This window comes from Myxocyprinus asiaticus, chromosome 1, assembly GCF_019703515.2.
Source record: "Myxocyprinus asiaticus isolate MX2 ecotype Aquarium Trade chromosome 1, UBuf_Myxa_2, whole genome shotgun sequence".
NCBI classification, from domain to species: domain Eukaryota; kingdom Metazoa; phylum Chordata; class Actinopteri; order Cypriniformes; family Catostomidae; genus Myxocyprinus; species Myxocyprinus asiaticus.
In genome coordinates, this window is record NC_059344.1 from 30,773,007 (window position 1) to 30,786,566 (window position 13,560).

A 13,560-nucleotide genomic window follows, 5' to 3' on the forward strand; every position below is an offset into this window, starting at 1 on the left:
CCGATTTTGAATTCCTAATTGAATATGAAATGAATGAATGATACATGGATTCTCAAGTCACCCTTAGGCTGTTTCCTGCAGAGGTTGACTAATGTTTGTTAAAGCGTTAATGCTGGAGGGGGATTTATTAAGTGTGAGGCGTGTAGGTGTATGTTTGTGTCCATGACTTTGTTCACATAGGTGTGTGGGTTTGTGCAGTAAGTGCTTTCTTTTTTGCTCTACAGTTGTTTTGGCTGTGGCTGGGGTTTGCCTGTGTCATGAATGAGTCTTCTGTAGCAGGAGGAGAGAGAGAGAGAGAGAGAGAGAGAGAGAGAGAGAATTTGAATATAGGAGAAATTGCCCTTAGGTTGGGAATCATCTGAATGGTATTTCAGGGAAACCCCAGCTTAATCCCTAATTCTCCTCCCCCTTTGCCGATCACTTCAATCTTTTAATCTTTAGTAATAATAATTCAGTTTCATTGGGGAGTAATTTGGTTATGCTTCTCGAGCAAGACTGTGGCACTGCCATGATTCACGTTGTTCTGCCTTAATTAAAAACTGTGTTAGAGAGATTTGCAGTGCCTGGCAAAAGTTTACCTTTAATTTGACTAAACCTGTACCAGTCATGCATGGGAATTTTGTCATATTCTTTTTTATATTTCAAAGATTTGAAACTCAAAGTTAATGAATATGAAATGAACGAATGATACACGGATTCTTGAGCTACCAGCCACAACACTGATTCATTTCAGCTCTGCTCAGCTCTTCATTTTAGACCATCAAAAACAAGCTGAGTAATCAAACTACATCTGTTAGATGACACATTTGTCACGTACTTCGAGGGCTGAAATGTCAGTACAAGACATCCCACCCATTTAATGTATGCAGATTTTGATTTTAGCAGCCTACAGAGCAAACGATAACCTTCAGATTTTGCTTGTTTAAGGACCCTTTCACTGAAATTCAGTGTTGGGCAAGCTGCTCAAAAATGTAGCTAGCTAAGCTACCAACTTCTCAACAGAAAAATAGTTAAGCTAAGCTTAAAGCTACAGTTCGGAAAAAGTAGCAAGTTACACTGTAAGCTACACACCAAAAGTAGCTTGCTACATTTACAGGTGCATCTCAATAAATTATGTTTTTTTTAATTGTGATGATTTTGGCTCACATTTAACAAAAACCCACCAATTCACTATCTCAAAAAATTAGAATACATCATAAGACCAATAAAAAAAACATTTTTAGTGAATTGTTGGCCTTCTGGAAAGTATGTTCATTTACTGTATATGTACTCAATACTTGGTAGGGGCTCCTTTTGCTTTAATTACTGCCTCAATTCGGCGTGGCATGGAGGTGATCAGTTTGTGGCACTGCTGAGGTGGTATGGAAGCCCAGGTTTCTTTGACAGTGGCCTTCAGCTCATCTGCATTTTTTGGTCTCTTGTTTCTCATTTTCCTCTTGACAATACCCCATAGATTCTCTATGGGGTTCAGGTCTGGTGAGTTTGCTGGCCAGTCAAGCACACCAACACCATGGTCATTTAACCAACTTTTGGTGCTTTTGGCAGTGTGGGCAGGTGCCAAATCCTGCTGGAAAATGAAATCAGCATCTTTAAAAAGCTGGTCAGCAGAAGGAAGCATGAAGTGCTCCAAAATTTCTTGGTAAACGGGTGCAGTGACTTTGGTTTTCAAAAAACACAATGGACCAACACCAGCAGATGACATTGCACCCCAAATCATCACAGACTGTGGAAACTTAACACTGGACTTCAAGCAACTCGGCTAAGAGCTTCTCCACCCTTCCTCCAGACTCTAGGACCTTGGTTTCCAAATGAAATACAAAACTTGCTCTCATCTGAAAAGAGGACTTTGGACCACTGGGCAACAGTCCAGTTCTTCTTCTCCTTAGCCCAGGTAAGACGCCTCTGACATTGTCTGTGGTTCAGGAGTGGCTTAACAAGAGGAATACAACAACTGTAGCCAAATTCCTTGACATGTCTGTGTGTGGTGGCTCTTGATGCCTTGACCCCAGCCTCAGTCCATTCCTTGTGAAGTTCACCCAAATTCTTGAATCGATTTTGCTTGACAATCATAAGGCTGCGGTTCTCTCGGTTGGTTGTGCATCTTTTTCTTCCACACTTTTTCCTTCCACTCAACTTTCTGTTAACATGCTTGGATACAGCACTCTGTGAACAGCCAGCTTCTTTGGCAATGAATGTTTGTGGCTTACCCTCCTTGTGAAGGGTGTCAATGATTGTCTTCTGAACAACTGTCAGATCAGCAGTCTTCCCCATGATTGTGTAGCCTAGTGAACCAAACTGAGAGACCATTTTGAAGGCTCAGGAAACCTTTGCAGGTGTTTTGAGTTGATTAGCTGATTGGCATGTCACCATATTCTAATTTGTTGAGATAGTGAATTGGTGGGTTTTTGTTAAATGTGAGCCAAAATCATCACAATTAAAAGAACCAAAGACTTAAACTACTTCAGTCTGTGTGCACTGAATTTATTTAATACACGAGTTTCACAATTTGAGTTGAATTACTGAAATAAATGAACTTTTCCATGACATTCTAATTTATTGAGATGCACCTGTAAGCTACTTTTTTTTTTCAATCGCAGATGCACAGAGCATACTGTCATAGACAAAGCCAAGTTACAGTATATTACAGTTTAGTGCAAACCATGTGTTCAACATTAAAAATCACTATTTTTACATTTTATTTCTTATACTTATACTATTACCTCTACAAACCCATACCCATTTAAACGTAATTTCATTTGCACATTTCTGTATAAAAACTTGGCATACATACAGTATACTATTCATCTTATCCTGTAATTCTGTGTCTAGCTGTTGTATTTCTGTATGTACTGGAAGCTTTTGATAAGAGGCCAAATTCCACACGTGAGAGAGAAAGAGAGAGCACATCTGGGCAATAACAATGTGATTTCTGATGGTATCAGATGGTAATACCATGGTACTTTGATATGCAACTATTTATGCACCATTCTGTATTTGCATGGTGCTTCAAAGTACTTCAAAGAATACCATGTTACTACCATGGTAATTTGATATATGATTACCATATTCATAACAATAATATTTACATGGTGCTTCAAGGTAATTAAAAAAAAAATACCATGGTACTTCAATACATTACCACATTTATAACCACTGTATTAACATGGTGCTCCCAGGTAATGGTACATGTCCAAAAAACATGGTAATATCATGGTACTTTTTTAAGTGTTTTCATGTAGGCTAATAAGTGTTTTGATACTCTTTTGGTTGGAAATTTCTTTACCTGCAGAAGTTGTTCACAAGCTGCACATGTATTGAACTTAAAGAATTTCTTCATCACTGGCAAATGATAGGATGTATTTGCAGGTTTGGTTTCAATTGACTGATTGTAGATCCACTGCAACCAGTGTTATCTTTATTTGCAGTGTTCTAAAATATTCCATGAGCTTGTGACAAGTGAGAGCGCGCACAAACGATTCAGCAGCGCGAGCGCAAGCTTTCTGAGTCATTCACATTGAATCGCGAACCGATTCAGACCGCTTTCCTATCACGTGTGACTAATTCATTGTAAAGAACCGACTCAAATGAGCGTTTCATTTGTGATCGGACATCTTTAGTTCTGATTCAAAACTGGCGATTGTAAACACCGGGTACAAGGCATGATGTAGCGGTGTAGCTTTTGTCATCGCTACTGAGAAGCTACCTGATTTAAAAACTAGCGAAGCTACCACCTCGCTACTCAGAAATGTAGTTAAGCTAATAGCAAATCTACTGCCCATCACTGCTGAAATCCTATGCTATATTCTTCCTGGAAGAGCCAAGCATATTCTATTCTTGAGGTCTATCCAGATGTGGTCTAGTGTTTCTCAACAAACGGGCCTCAGCAAACTTCCAAAGGGGCATCAAAATAAGTTACATCAAAATAAACTTGTCAAAAATGCTAAGAAATCAATGTAAACTGACATCATATTTCTCACTCGTGAGAAAGTTGTTTTTTTTTTTTTTTTTAGGGACACCAAACTTCACCCAAAAAGTCTAATTTACACCATCATGTCATCCCAGATGTGTATGACTTTCTTTCTTCTGCTGAACATAAACAAAGATTTTTAGAAGAATATCTCAGCTCTGTAGGTCCTCACAATACAAGTGAATGGTGATCAGAACATTGAAGCTCCAAAAAGCACATAAAGGCAGCATAACAATTATCCATACAACACCAGTGATTTAATCCATGTCTTCCGAAGTGATTGAATCAGTTTTTGAGTGAAAACGGACCAATATGTGACCAAACGGACCAAAAAAAAATCAGCAGTCTCTCTGGCGATCATGATTTCAAGCTTGATTACAGTTCCTAGCGTCATCTAGCGCTCTGCGCATCGATCAAGCTTGAATTCATGATCATGCCTAGAGACTGTAATGGCAAGATGAGCAGTGTAAAAGGAGTTACATTTTGGTCTGTTCTCACCCAAACCCTATTCGATCACTTCAGAAGACATGGATTAAACCACTGGATTCTTATGGATCAATTTTATGCTGCCTTTTGGAGCTTCAAAGTTTTGGTCACCATTCACACAGAGCTGAAATATTCTTCTAAAAATCTTCACTTGTGTTCTGCATTAGAAAGCAAGTCTAGAATGGCATGAGGTTGAGTAAATGATGAGATCATTTCTATTTTGGGGTGAACTATTCCCTTTAACTCGTTTAACACAAAGGCTGCTTGATTCCCAAAGTTAAACTGAGACAGACGCCAAGCCACGTGGTCAGACAGGGTAACGTGAAATTTATTTAAAGGGGTGGTCAGGAGCTCCTAAAACTAGAATACAGACGGGGACACGTTATAAAAGAGACACATATTGAGTTTCCCCATACATTCCCAAACCAAATTCACAGATGTCCGCGTAGATTAAAGAACACCAGAACTCTATTTGATGCTTTTGGACAATGTTGAAAAAAAGTTTACGGAGTGCAGGACACTGTACGGTGCCAGTCTCTGGGTGTAGACCAAAACTTTTCCACGACTTGACATTTCAGCTCGTCCTTCAGGGCGGTCATGGATGAAACTTCAGTTCAGAACAACACAACTTGTACACATAGTTTATATGTAGGCTATTTATTTAATGTTTTCCCCCATACCCCCATAGTGTAACCCGTTTGTCTTTGAAGTGATAAACATCCTGTCATCTGATTTAGCACAGCTGTTAAACACATGTGTCTTTTAATAAAGGCGATTGATTTAGGCTTTCTGAATCCTTCATTCTGATATATTTCAATGGACATTAGCTTTACACAAGTGTAGCACAGTTGTCTTACCTTCGACTTGAGAATCCAACGCGTTAGACATTTCGATCAGAGTGGCTTCTTTCGTCTTTCCCGTTATTCGCTTCATCTTAAATTAGATTTTTCTCCACGAGACAATAAAAATCAATGTCAGTCGCGAGAGCGGATCGGTCAATCTCCCCTTTTGGTCTGACTGACCTGTCGAATGAGATTTCGGCTTTCAATCTTTACGGTATGTTTGTAAGGAGAATGTAGTGATTGTGCTGGCTTTCTTCTCCATAACATCAATTCCTAGAGTAGTAGCAGCATCAACTGGCTGAGAGGATGATGTCTTAAAGGGGAGTGTCCGACAGGCCAAATCTTTCCGTCGGCATACTGGCACGAGAGTGGGTTTTAACCGGGCTCTTAAACCGTTTAAGTTAAACGTGTCCCTTTTCTTATTTTCATGTCTATTTTAAGTCACATATTTACAGAACACACATTCTTTATTACATTCACGGCCAATCTGTCAAATAATTAATCTAATAATTACTTTCCTCTAAAGGAGACTGTTAGAAGCATGCTGTGTGAGCTACATTTCCTTTACCACCTCAATGAATATTTATTGAGAGTCCTGGCGCAGATCGCAAATGCTTGTTTCTTAGAGCATTTGCTCCCTCTGCTGGTCATTTGACAGACTTTTCTCTCACGTCAGTAAACTACATTACCCACAAACCATCTCTTCGTGGAGAAAGCGAGTAAGCTAGTGCTTATGTTGTGGACACACGAGCACAGATCAAACGAAACAGTCTACCAATGGCAGATGATTTATATCGTTGCTTATTTCGATATAATTTTCGGGTAATTCGGGTTGCAAAGTTGGTCATTTAGGCAGGTTAGTAGCGTTAGATATAATGTTTTCGTTATGCGAATTGGTTAGCTTAACATGCTTGCACAGATAATGTTTGTGTTCACTAACATTTTCATTTCATGTAGTGATGCATATTTTCAAAAAAGGTCGTAGTTTTTAAATTGAGTCAATTTCCTATGTCCTTTAACTTGTTTTACCTTAAATTTACCTAATCTCTGCAGCATATAATCAGGAAGGCCTCCAGACTGAACGCTATGGCCATGACTTCCATCAGCAGTCTGGATGATGGGACGATTTTAGCTAAACTGAGCAGTTCGCAGTACTTGTGAGTCTTCAACCCCTGTAAGATACCTGACTACACCTAAACATTACCGCAGCTTTATTCTAAATTCGGATATTAAATGCTTTTAAAGAGTGGTGCTATTATAAAGCACGGCAGGTGAGCTCATAATGTAGAACCACATTTAATATTCACAAGATTTGTCAGAAGTTTGTCTTATGATAATTTTTAATGTGTTGAAATTGGTGTGATCATTATTGCATTAAATTACCTGCCGATTACAGTCGGGTACCGCGGGGCTAAAAGGCACATTTGATTTTAATTTCTCCCAAAACTTTAAATAGCAACAAAAACTACCACAGCACTTTCCTAAACACCTGTTTGTCACTAAATATTCCTGTTACATGAAACTTTGTGTGTAATGTCCAAATGTTGATTTCTGAGGCAATTTGATCTAATATTTAATCATTTTTCAAATGTTGCAAATTTCTGAAGCTAACCAGAATCCCTGAAATTATCACATTTATTTTGAGACCAAATATTTTTTTTCTTCTTCAGTTTTGTTCAAGGCAAAAAAAAATTAATAACTGTCCAATAAGTGAAAGGATAGTTTTTGAGGTAAAAAGCACCCCTGTTGCAGGGACTAAAGCTCACCATAAAACAGATTGTTTTTCTTAAGTGGGGGGAATAGATTTGTTATGGAAAATGTTCAAAGTGGGCTCACATTGACTGATCCCATAAAAATGCATTTGTTTATAGAATAATTGAGATGTTATGGAATGCCTAATGTGATTGAAATTAACATGAAATGGTGCACCCTTTTCTGATATGGTTAATTTGAATAAACATTATCATAATTTGTTACTCAAAAAAAAAAAAAAAAAAAAAAAAAGCATTTTGCTGGTTAGATGCTTTTGTGCTTTCCTCTGCATCATTCATGTTAGTTGGTTTCTCATTAGGTTGTGAAAATAAATTAGTGTTTCCCATTCTATTTACTTTATCAAAACAAGAATTATGTGCAGTTAGTATTAAAAAAAATGATTTGCTATGTTTATTACTTAAGTAGACTTGTGGGAGATTGGGGTTTAGTGCATCTCAGATACAAGTGTTTTATTTGACATTTCTTTCTTTGAATTTTTATAGGTCCTACTTGGTATTTCTGTGTAAATATCCAGCTTCTAATTTAGCTAGTAATATTCCCTTGACCTGACCTCAGAGTAGCGGCACTATGAGTGTCCTAAAGTGCAAAGAAAAGGATACCCCCAACAGCCTGTCTAATAGAGATGCTATTGAACTTCCTGAAGATCTCTCTTTGAGCGACTCTGACCCTGATGAGCCCACGGTACATTTTGGCAGAAAGGTTGAGGATTTGTCGTCTTCCTCTGAGGAGGAAGATGATGCTTTGCATCGTCAGCTTGTTCCTCAAGACAATCCCACCTTCAGACTGACAGGTGGAAGCTCTGGTTTCTGTGATCGAAGTAAGGACATCTTTGCACAGTTGGATAGTGCTGCAAAGCTCACCTCTAAACAGCTAGGTGAAGACAACATTCTTGATGGCATGTTTGCTCGTCCTGCTCCGCCGTCACCTCCACATGTAGCTCAAAGAAAGTGCAGTATTGAACCAGAGGCAACCAAAAAACAACCTCAAATAAAAAAATTACCAGACTACCTTGCACATCCTGAGCGCTGGACCCACTACAGCCTTGAAGATATCCCTGAAACCAGTGATCGAAAGAATAGCCAGGTGGCTCATCAGTTTATACAAGGGCTTCGAGATAGCAAGAGGTCTCAGAATGCTGCATTGGAGACTTTCACTCCAGCTTTCAATCAGGATCACAGCAGCAGCTATGAGAACAAGATTGTGTTCACTAAACCTAAAAGCAAAGATCAAAGCGGGAACAAACTTGACCATCTTAGGAAGGAAGAGGTTGGACTTCAACACTTGGATGACAGACAAGAGAATGAACAAGGAGAGGCTGCCCCTCTTCATCACCTCGGCTCATGGAAGAATGAAGAAAAGAAAAGGAAGTGGGTGCCTGAGAAAGAGAAAGAAGAGGAAAACAATAAGGTGACTGGTTTTGTCTTCAACAGTGGCAAGAAAGTAAACCGCAAATGCTTCCGTAAAACACTTGAAGATGATGAGGAAGGCACAGAGTGAACTTTAATCCTTAAAAACTCTAGTTTTTATGTTTGTATGCACATGAAAACCTTTCCATTATTTTGTATAAACATGTTTGAGTACCCACATATTTTGCTTTTGGCATTTATGGGGTCAGTGGTTCAATGATTTCATGAAAATGATCAATTCACAAAGAACTGGCTTCCCAAAGTATCCTTTGTCATAACGAATTAGCCCACATATCTGTATTTCAGTGTATACACTATAACAATTCAGAAGTACTGTTACTGTGTCAGTTTTTATGCTCACTTTTCATGAATAAACTCAGTTATGTTCTTTGAGTTGACATTAAACAAGTCTCCAGTGTCTTCACGTGACGGTGAATATATGAAGCTCAATGTTTTGCGTGCCCATATTTTCATGAATGATGAACAATGCAAATGATATTAATTTCACCACTGTTACAGCAGAATTGTAATATATAAAAAGCAATTACACAACATTGAGACTACATAGGTGACAAGTTTGTCATCTCTTTGGAAAACATGAAGCGTTAACACAGGAAACGTGACACATTTAGTTTTTCCGGATCCATCAAGTTATTCCAAAAATCATGAAAAATGCATTTAACACAAAACAATACTTGAATACACCTCGAATATGTTGAAAATGTTTTTAAGTCCTGTGATCAAAGTAATTTTGATAAAGTAAAAAAAAAAAAAAAAATCCTCATTAAAAGCAGATTTTCTTGAAAAAAGGAAAAGTTGGTATAAATAGTTTGTAATAATCTTCGAGTTTTTTTTTTTAAGTAGTTTTCAAAATAGTATTAATATTTAGAAAACAATTGTACACAAAATTTTAAATCAGGCAGTGTAACCAACATGCAAGTAGCCCATATATATACAGTTGTGCTCAAAAGTTTGCATACCCTGGCAGAAATTGTGAAAATTTGCCATTGATTTTGAAAATATGACTGATCATGCAAAAAAACTGTCTCTTATTTAAGGATGGTGATCATATGAAGACATTTATTATCACATAGTTGTTTGGCAACTTTTTAAATCATAATGATAACAGAAATCACCCAAATGGCCCTGATCAAAAGTTTACATACCCTTGAATGTTTGGCCTTGTTACAGACACACAAGGTGACACACACAGGTTTAAATGGCAATTAAAGGTTAATTTCCCACACCTGTGGCTTTTAAAATTGCAATTAGTGTCTGTGTATAAATAGTCAATGAGTTTGTTAGCTCTCAAGTGGATGCATTAAGCAGGCTAGATACTGAGCCATGGGGAGCAGAAAAGAACTGTCAAAAGACCTGTGTAACAAGGTAATGGAACTTTATAAAGATGGAAAAGGATATAAAAAGATATCCAAAGCCTTGAAAATGCGAGTCAGTACTGTTCAATCACTTATTAAGAAGTGGAAAATTCGGGGATCTCTTGATACCAAGCCAAGGTCAGGTAGACCAAGAAAGATTTCAGCCATAACTGCCAGAAGAATTGTTCGGGATACAAAGAAAAACCCACAGGTAACCTCAGGAGAAATACAGGCTGCTCTGGAAAAAGACGGTGTGGTTGTTTCAAGGAGCAGAATACGATGATCCTTGAACAAAAATGAGCTGCATGGTCGAGTTGCCAGAAAGAAGCCTTTACTGCGCCAGTGCCACGATAAAGCCCGGTTACAATATGCCTGAGAAAACTTTGACACGCCTCGCAGCTTCTTGCACACTAATTTGGAGTGACGAGACCAAAATAGAGCATTATGGTCACAACCATAAGTGCTATGTTTGGAGAGGGGTCAACAAGGCCTATAGTGAAAAGAATACCATCCCCACTGTGAAGCACGGTGGTGGCTCACTGATGTTTTGGGGGGGTGTGAGCTCTAAAGGCACGGGGAATCTTGTGAAAATTGATGGCAAGATGAATGCAGCATGTTATCAGAAAATACTGGCAGACAATTTACATTCTTCTGCACGAAAGCTGCGCATGGGACGCTCTTGGACTTTCCAGCACGACAATGACCCTAAGCACAAGGCCAAGTTGACCCTCCAGTGGTTACAGCAGAAAAAGGTGAAGGTTCTGGAGTGGCCATCACAGTCTCCTGACCTTAATATCATCGAGCCACTCTGGGGAGATCTCAAACGTGCGGTTCATGCAAGACAACCAAAGACTTTGCATGACCTGGAGGCATTTTGCCAAGACGAATGGGCAGCTATACCACCTGCAAGAATTTGGGGCCTCATAGACAACTATTACAAAAGACTGCACACTGTCATTGATGCTAAAGGGGGCAATACACAGTATTAAGAACTAAGGGAATGCAGACTTTTGAACAGGGGTAATTTAATTTTTTTCTTTGTTGCCATGTTTTGTTTTATGATTGTGCCATTCTGTTATAACCTACAGTTGAATAGGAATCCCATAAGAAATAAAAACAATGTGTTTTGCCTGCTCACTCATGTTTTCTTCAAAAATGGTACATACAGGTGCATCTCAATAAATTAGAATGTCATGGAAAAGTTCATTTATTTCAGTAATTCAACTCAAAGTGTGAAACTCGTGTATTAAATAAATTCAATGCACACAGACTGAAGTAGTTTAAGTCTTTGGTTCTTTTAATTGTGATGATTTTGGCTCACATTTAACAAAAACCCACCAATTCACTATTTCAAAAAATTAGAATATGGTGACATGCCAATCAGCTAATCAACTCAAAACACCTGCAAAGGTTTCCTGAGCCTTCAAAATGGTCTGTCAGTTTGGTTCACTAGGCTACACAATCATGGGGAAGACTGCTGATCTGACAGTTGTCCAGAAGACAATCATTGACACCCTTCACAAGCAGGGTAAGCCACAAACATTCATTGCCAAAGAAGCTGGCTGTTCACAGAGTGCTATATCCAAGCATGTTAACAGAAAGTTGAGTGGAAGGAAAAAGTGTGGAAGAAAAAGATGCACAACCAACCGAGAGAACCGCAGCCTTATGAGGATTGTCAAGCAAAATCGATTCAAGAATTTGGGTGAACTTCACAAGGAATGGACTGAGGCTGGGGTCAAGGCATCAAGAGCCACCACACACAGACGTGTCAAGGAATTTGGCTACAGTTGTTGTATTCCTCTTGTTAAGCCACTCCTGAACCACAGACAACCTCAGAGGCGTCTTACCTGGGCTAAGGAGAAGAAGAACTGGACTGTTGCACAGTGGTCCAAAGTCCTCTTTTCAAATGAGAGCAAGTTTTGTATTTCATTTGGAAACCAAGGTCCTAGAGTCTGGAGGAAGGGTGGAGAAGCTCATAGCCCAAGTTGCTTGAAGTCCAGTGTTAAGTTTCCACAGTCTGTGATGATTTGGGGTGCAATGTCATCTGCTGGTGTTGGTCCATTGTGTTTTTTGAAAACCAAAGTCACTGCACCCGTTTACCAAGAAATTTTGGAGCACTTCATGCTTCTTTCTGCTGACCAGCTTTTTAAAGATGCTGATTTCATTTTCCAGCAGGATTTGGCACCTGCCCACACTGCCAAAAGCACCAAAAGTTGGTTAAATGACCATGGTGTTGGTGTGCTTGACTGGCCAGCAAACTCACCAGACCTGAACCCCATAGAGAATCTATGGGGTATTGTCAAGAGGAAAATGAGAAACAAGAGACCAAAAAATGCAGATGAGCTGAAGGCCACTGTCAAAGAAACCTGGGCTTCCATACCTCCTCAGCAGTGCCACAAACTGATCACCTCCATGCCACGCCGAATTGAGGCAGTAATTAAAGCAAAAGGAGCCCCTACCAAGTATTGAGTACATATACAGTAAATGAACATACTTTCCAGAAGGCCAACAATTCACTAAAAATGTTTTTTTTTATTGGTCTTATGATGTATTCTAATTTTCTGAGATAGTGAATTGGTGGGTTTTTGTTAAATGTGAGCCAAAATCATCACAATTAAAAGAACCAAAGACTTAAACTACTTCAGTCTGTGTGCATTGAATTTATTTAATACACGAGTTTCACAATTTGAGATGAATTACTGAAATAAATGAACTTTTCCACGACATTCTAATTTATTGAGATGCACCTGTATATTACCAGTTCTCCAAGGGTATGCAAATTTTTGAGCACAACTGTATCTATATACACACTGGCGGCCAAAAGTTTGGGATAATGTTCAGATTTTGCTGTTTCGGAAGGAAATTGGTATAATTCACCAAAGTGGCATTCAACTGATCACAAAGTATAGTCAGGACATTACTGATGTAAAAAACAGCACCATCACTATTTGAAAAAAGTCATTTTTCATCAAACCTAGACAGGCCCCATAAACAGCAGCCATCACTCCAAAACCTTATCCTTGAGTAATCATGCTAAATTGCTAATTTGATACTAGAAAATCCCTTGCCCCATTATATCAAATACAGTTGAAAGATATTTGGTTTGTTAAATGAAGCTTAACGTTGTCTTTGTTTGTTTTTGAGTTGCCACAGTATGCAATAGACTGGCATGTCTTAAGGTCAATATTAAGTAAAAAATGGCAAAAAAGAAACAGCTTTCTCTAGAAACTCATCAGTCAATCATTGTTTGAGGAATGAAGGCTATACAATGCTTGAAACATGACAAAAAACTGAAGATTTCATACAAAGGTGTACACTACAGTCTTCAAAGACAAAGGACAACTGGCTCTGACAAGGACAGAAAGAGATGTGGAAGACCAGATGTACAACTAAACAAGAGGATAAGTACATCAGATCTCTAGTTTGAGAAATAGACGCCTCACATATCCTCAGCTGACAGCTTCATTGAATTCTACCTGCTCAACACCAGTTTCATGTACAACAGTAAAGAGAAGACTCAGGGGTGCAGGCCTTATGAGAAGAATTGCAAAGAAAAAGCCACTTTTGAAACAGAAAAACAAAAAGAAAAGGTTAGAGGGCAAAGAAACACAGACATTGGACAACAGATAATTGGAAAAGAGTGTTATGGATCTTAACCCCACTGAGCTTTTGTGGGATCAGCTAGACTGTAAGGTGCGTGAGAAGTGCCC

At 38.7% G+C, this 13,560-nt stretch overlaps 2 protein-coding genes across 3 annotated transcripts in view; one reads left to right on the plus strand and one right to left on the minus strand.

Annotated features, from left to right (window-relative positions):
- Positions 1 to 5,574, minus strand: part of ano5b (anoctamin 5b) — a 55,856-nt gene extending 50,282 nt beyond the window's left edge. Inside the window, exon 1 of the mRNA XM_051702530.1 lies at positions 5,311 to 5,574. Within this exon, the coding sequence (XP_051558490.1) occupies positions 5,311 to 5,386 (76 nt within the window). The 5' untranslated portion in view covers positions 5,387 to 5,574. The remainder of the gene's footprint in view (positions 1 to 5,310) is intronic.
- Positions 5,575 to 6,003: 429 nt separating this feature from the next.
- Positions 6,004 to 8,867, plus strand: tssc4 (tumor suppressing subtransferable candidate 4). Of its 2 annotated transcripts, none has more exons than XM_051702910.1 (3): positions 6,004 to 6,151; positions 6,349 to 6,469; positions 7,551 to 8,867. In XM_051702910.1, exon 3 carries the CDS (start codon positions 7,636 to 7,638, stop codon positions 8,563 to 8,565), a length of 930 nt encoding a protein of 309 aa, XP_051558870.1. In that variant the 5' UTR covers positions 6,004 to 6,151; positions 6,349 to 6,469; positions 7,551 to 7,635; the 3' UTR covers positions 8,566 to 8,867. The 2 variants fall into 2 exon arrangements, with proteins under 2 accessions (XP_051558870.1, XP_051558879.1); XM_051702919.1 differs by having other exon boundaries at positions 6,349 to 6,452.
- Positions 8,868 to 13,560: the final 4,693 nt, after the last annotated feature.

Excerpts from the sequence above, each read along its gene's own strand:
- tssc4 (XM_051702910.1), top strand. The coding sequence starts at position 7,636 with ATGAGTGTCCTAAAGTGCAAAGAAAAGGATACCCCCAACAGCCTGTCT.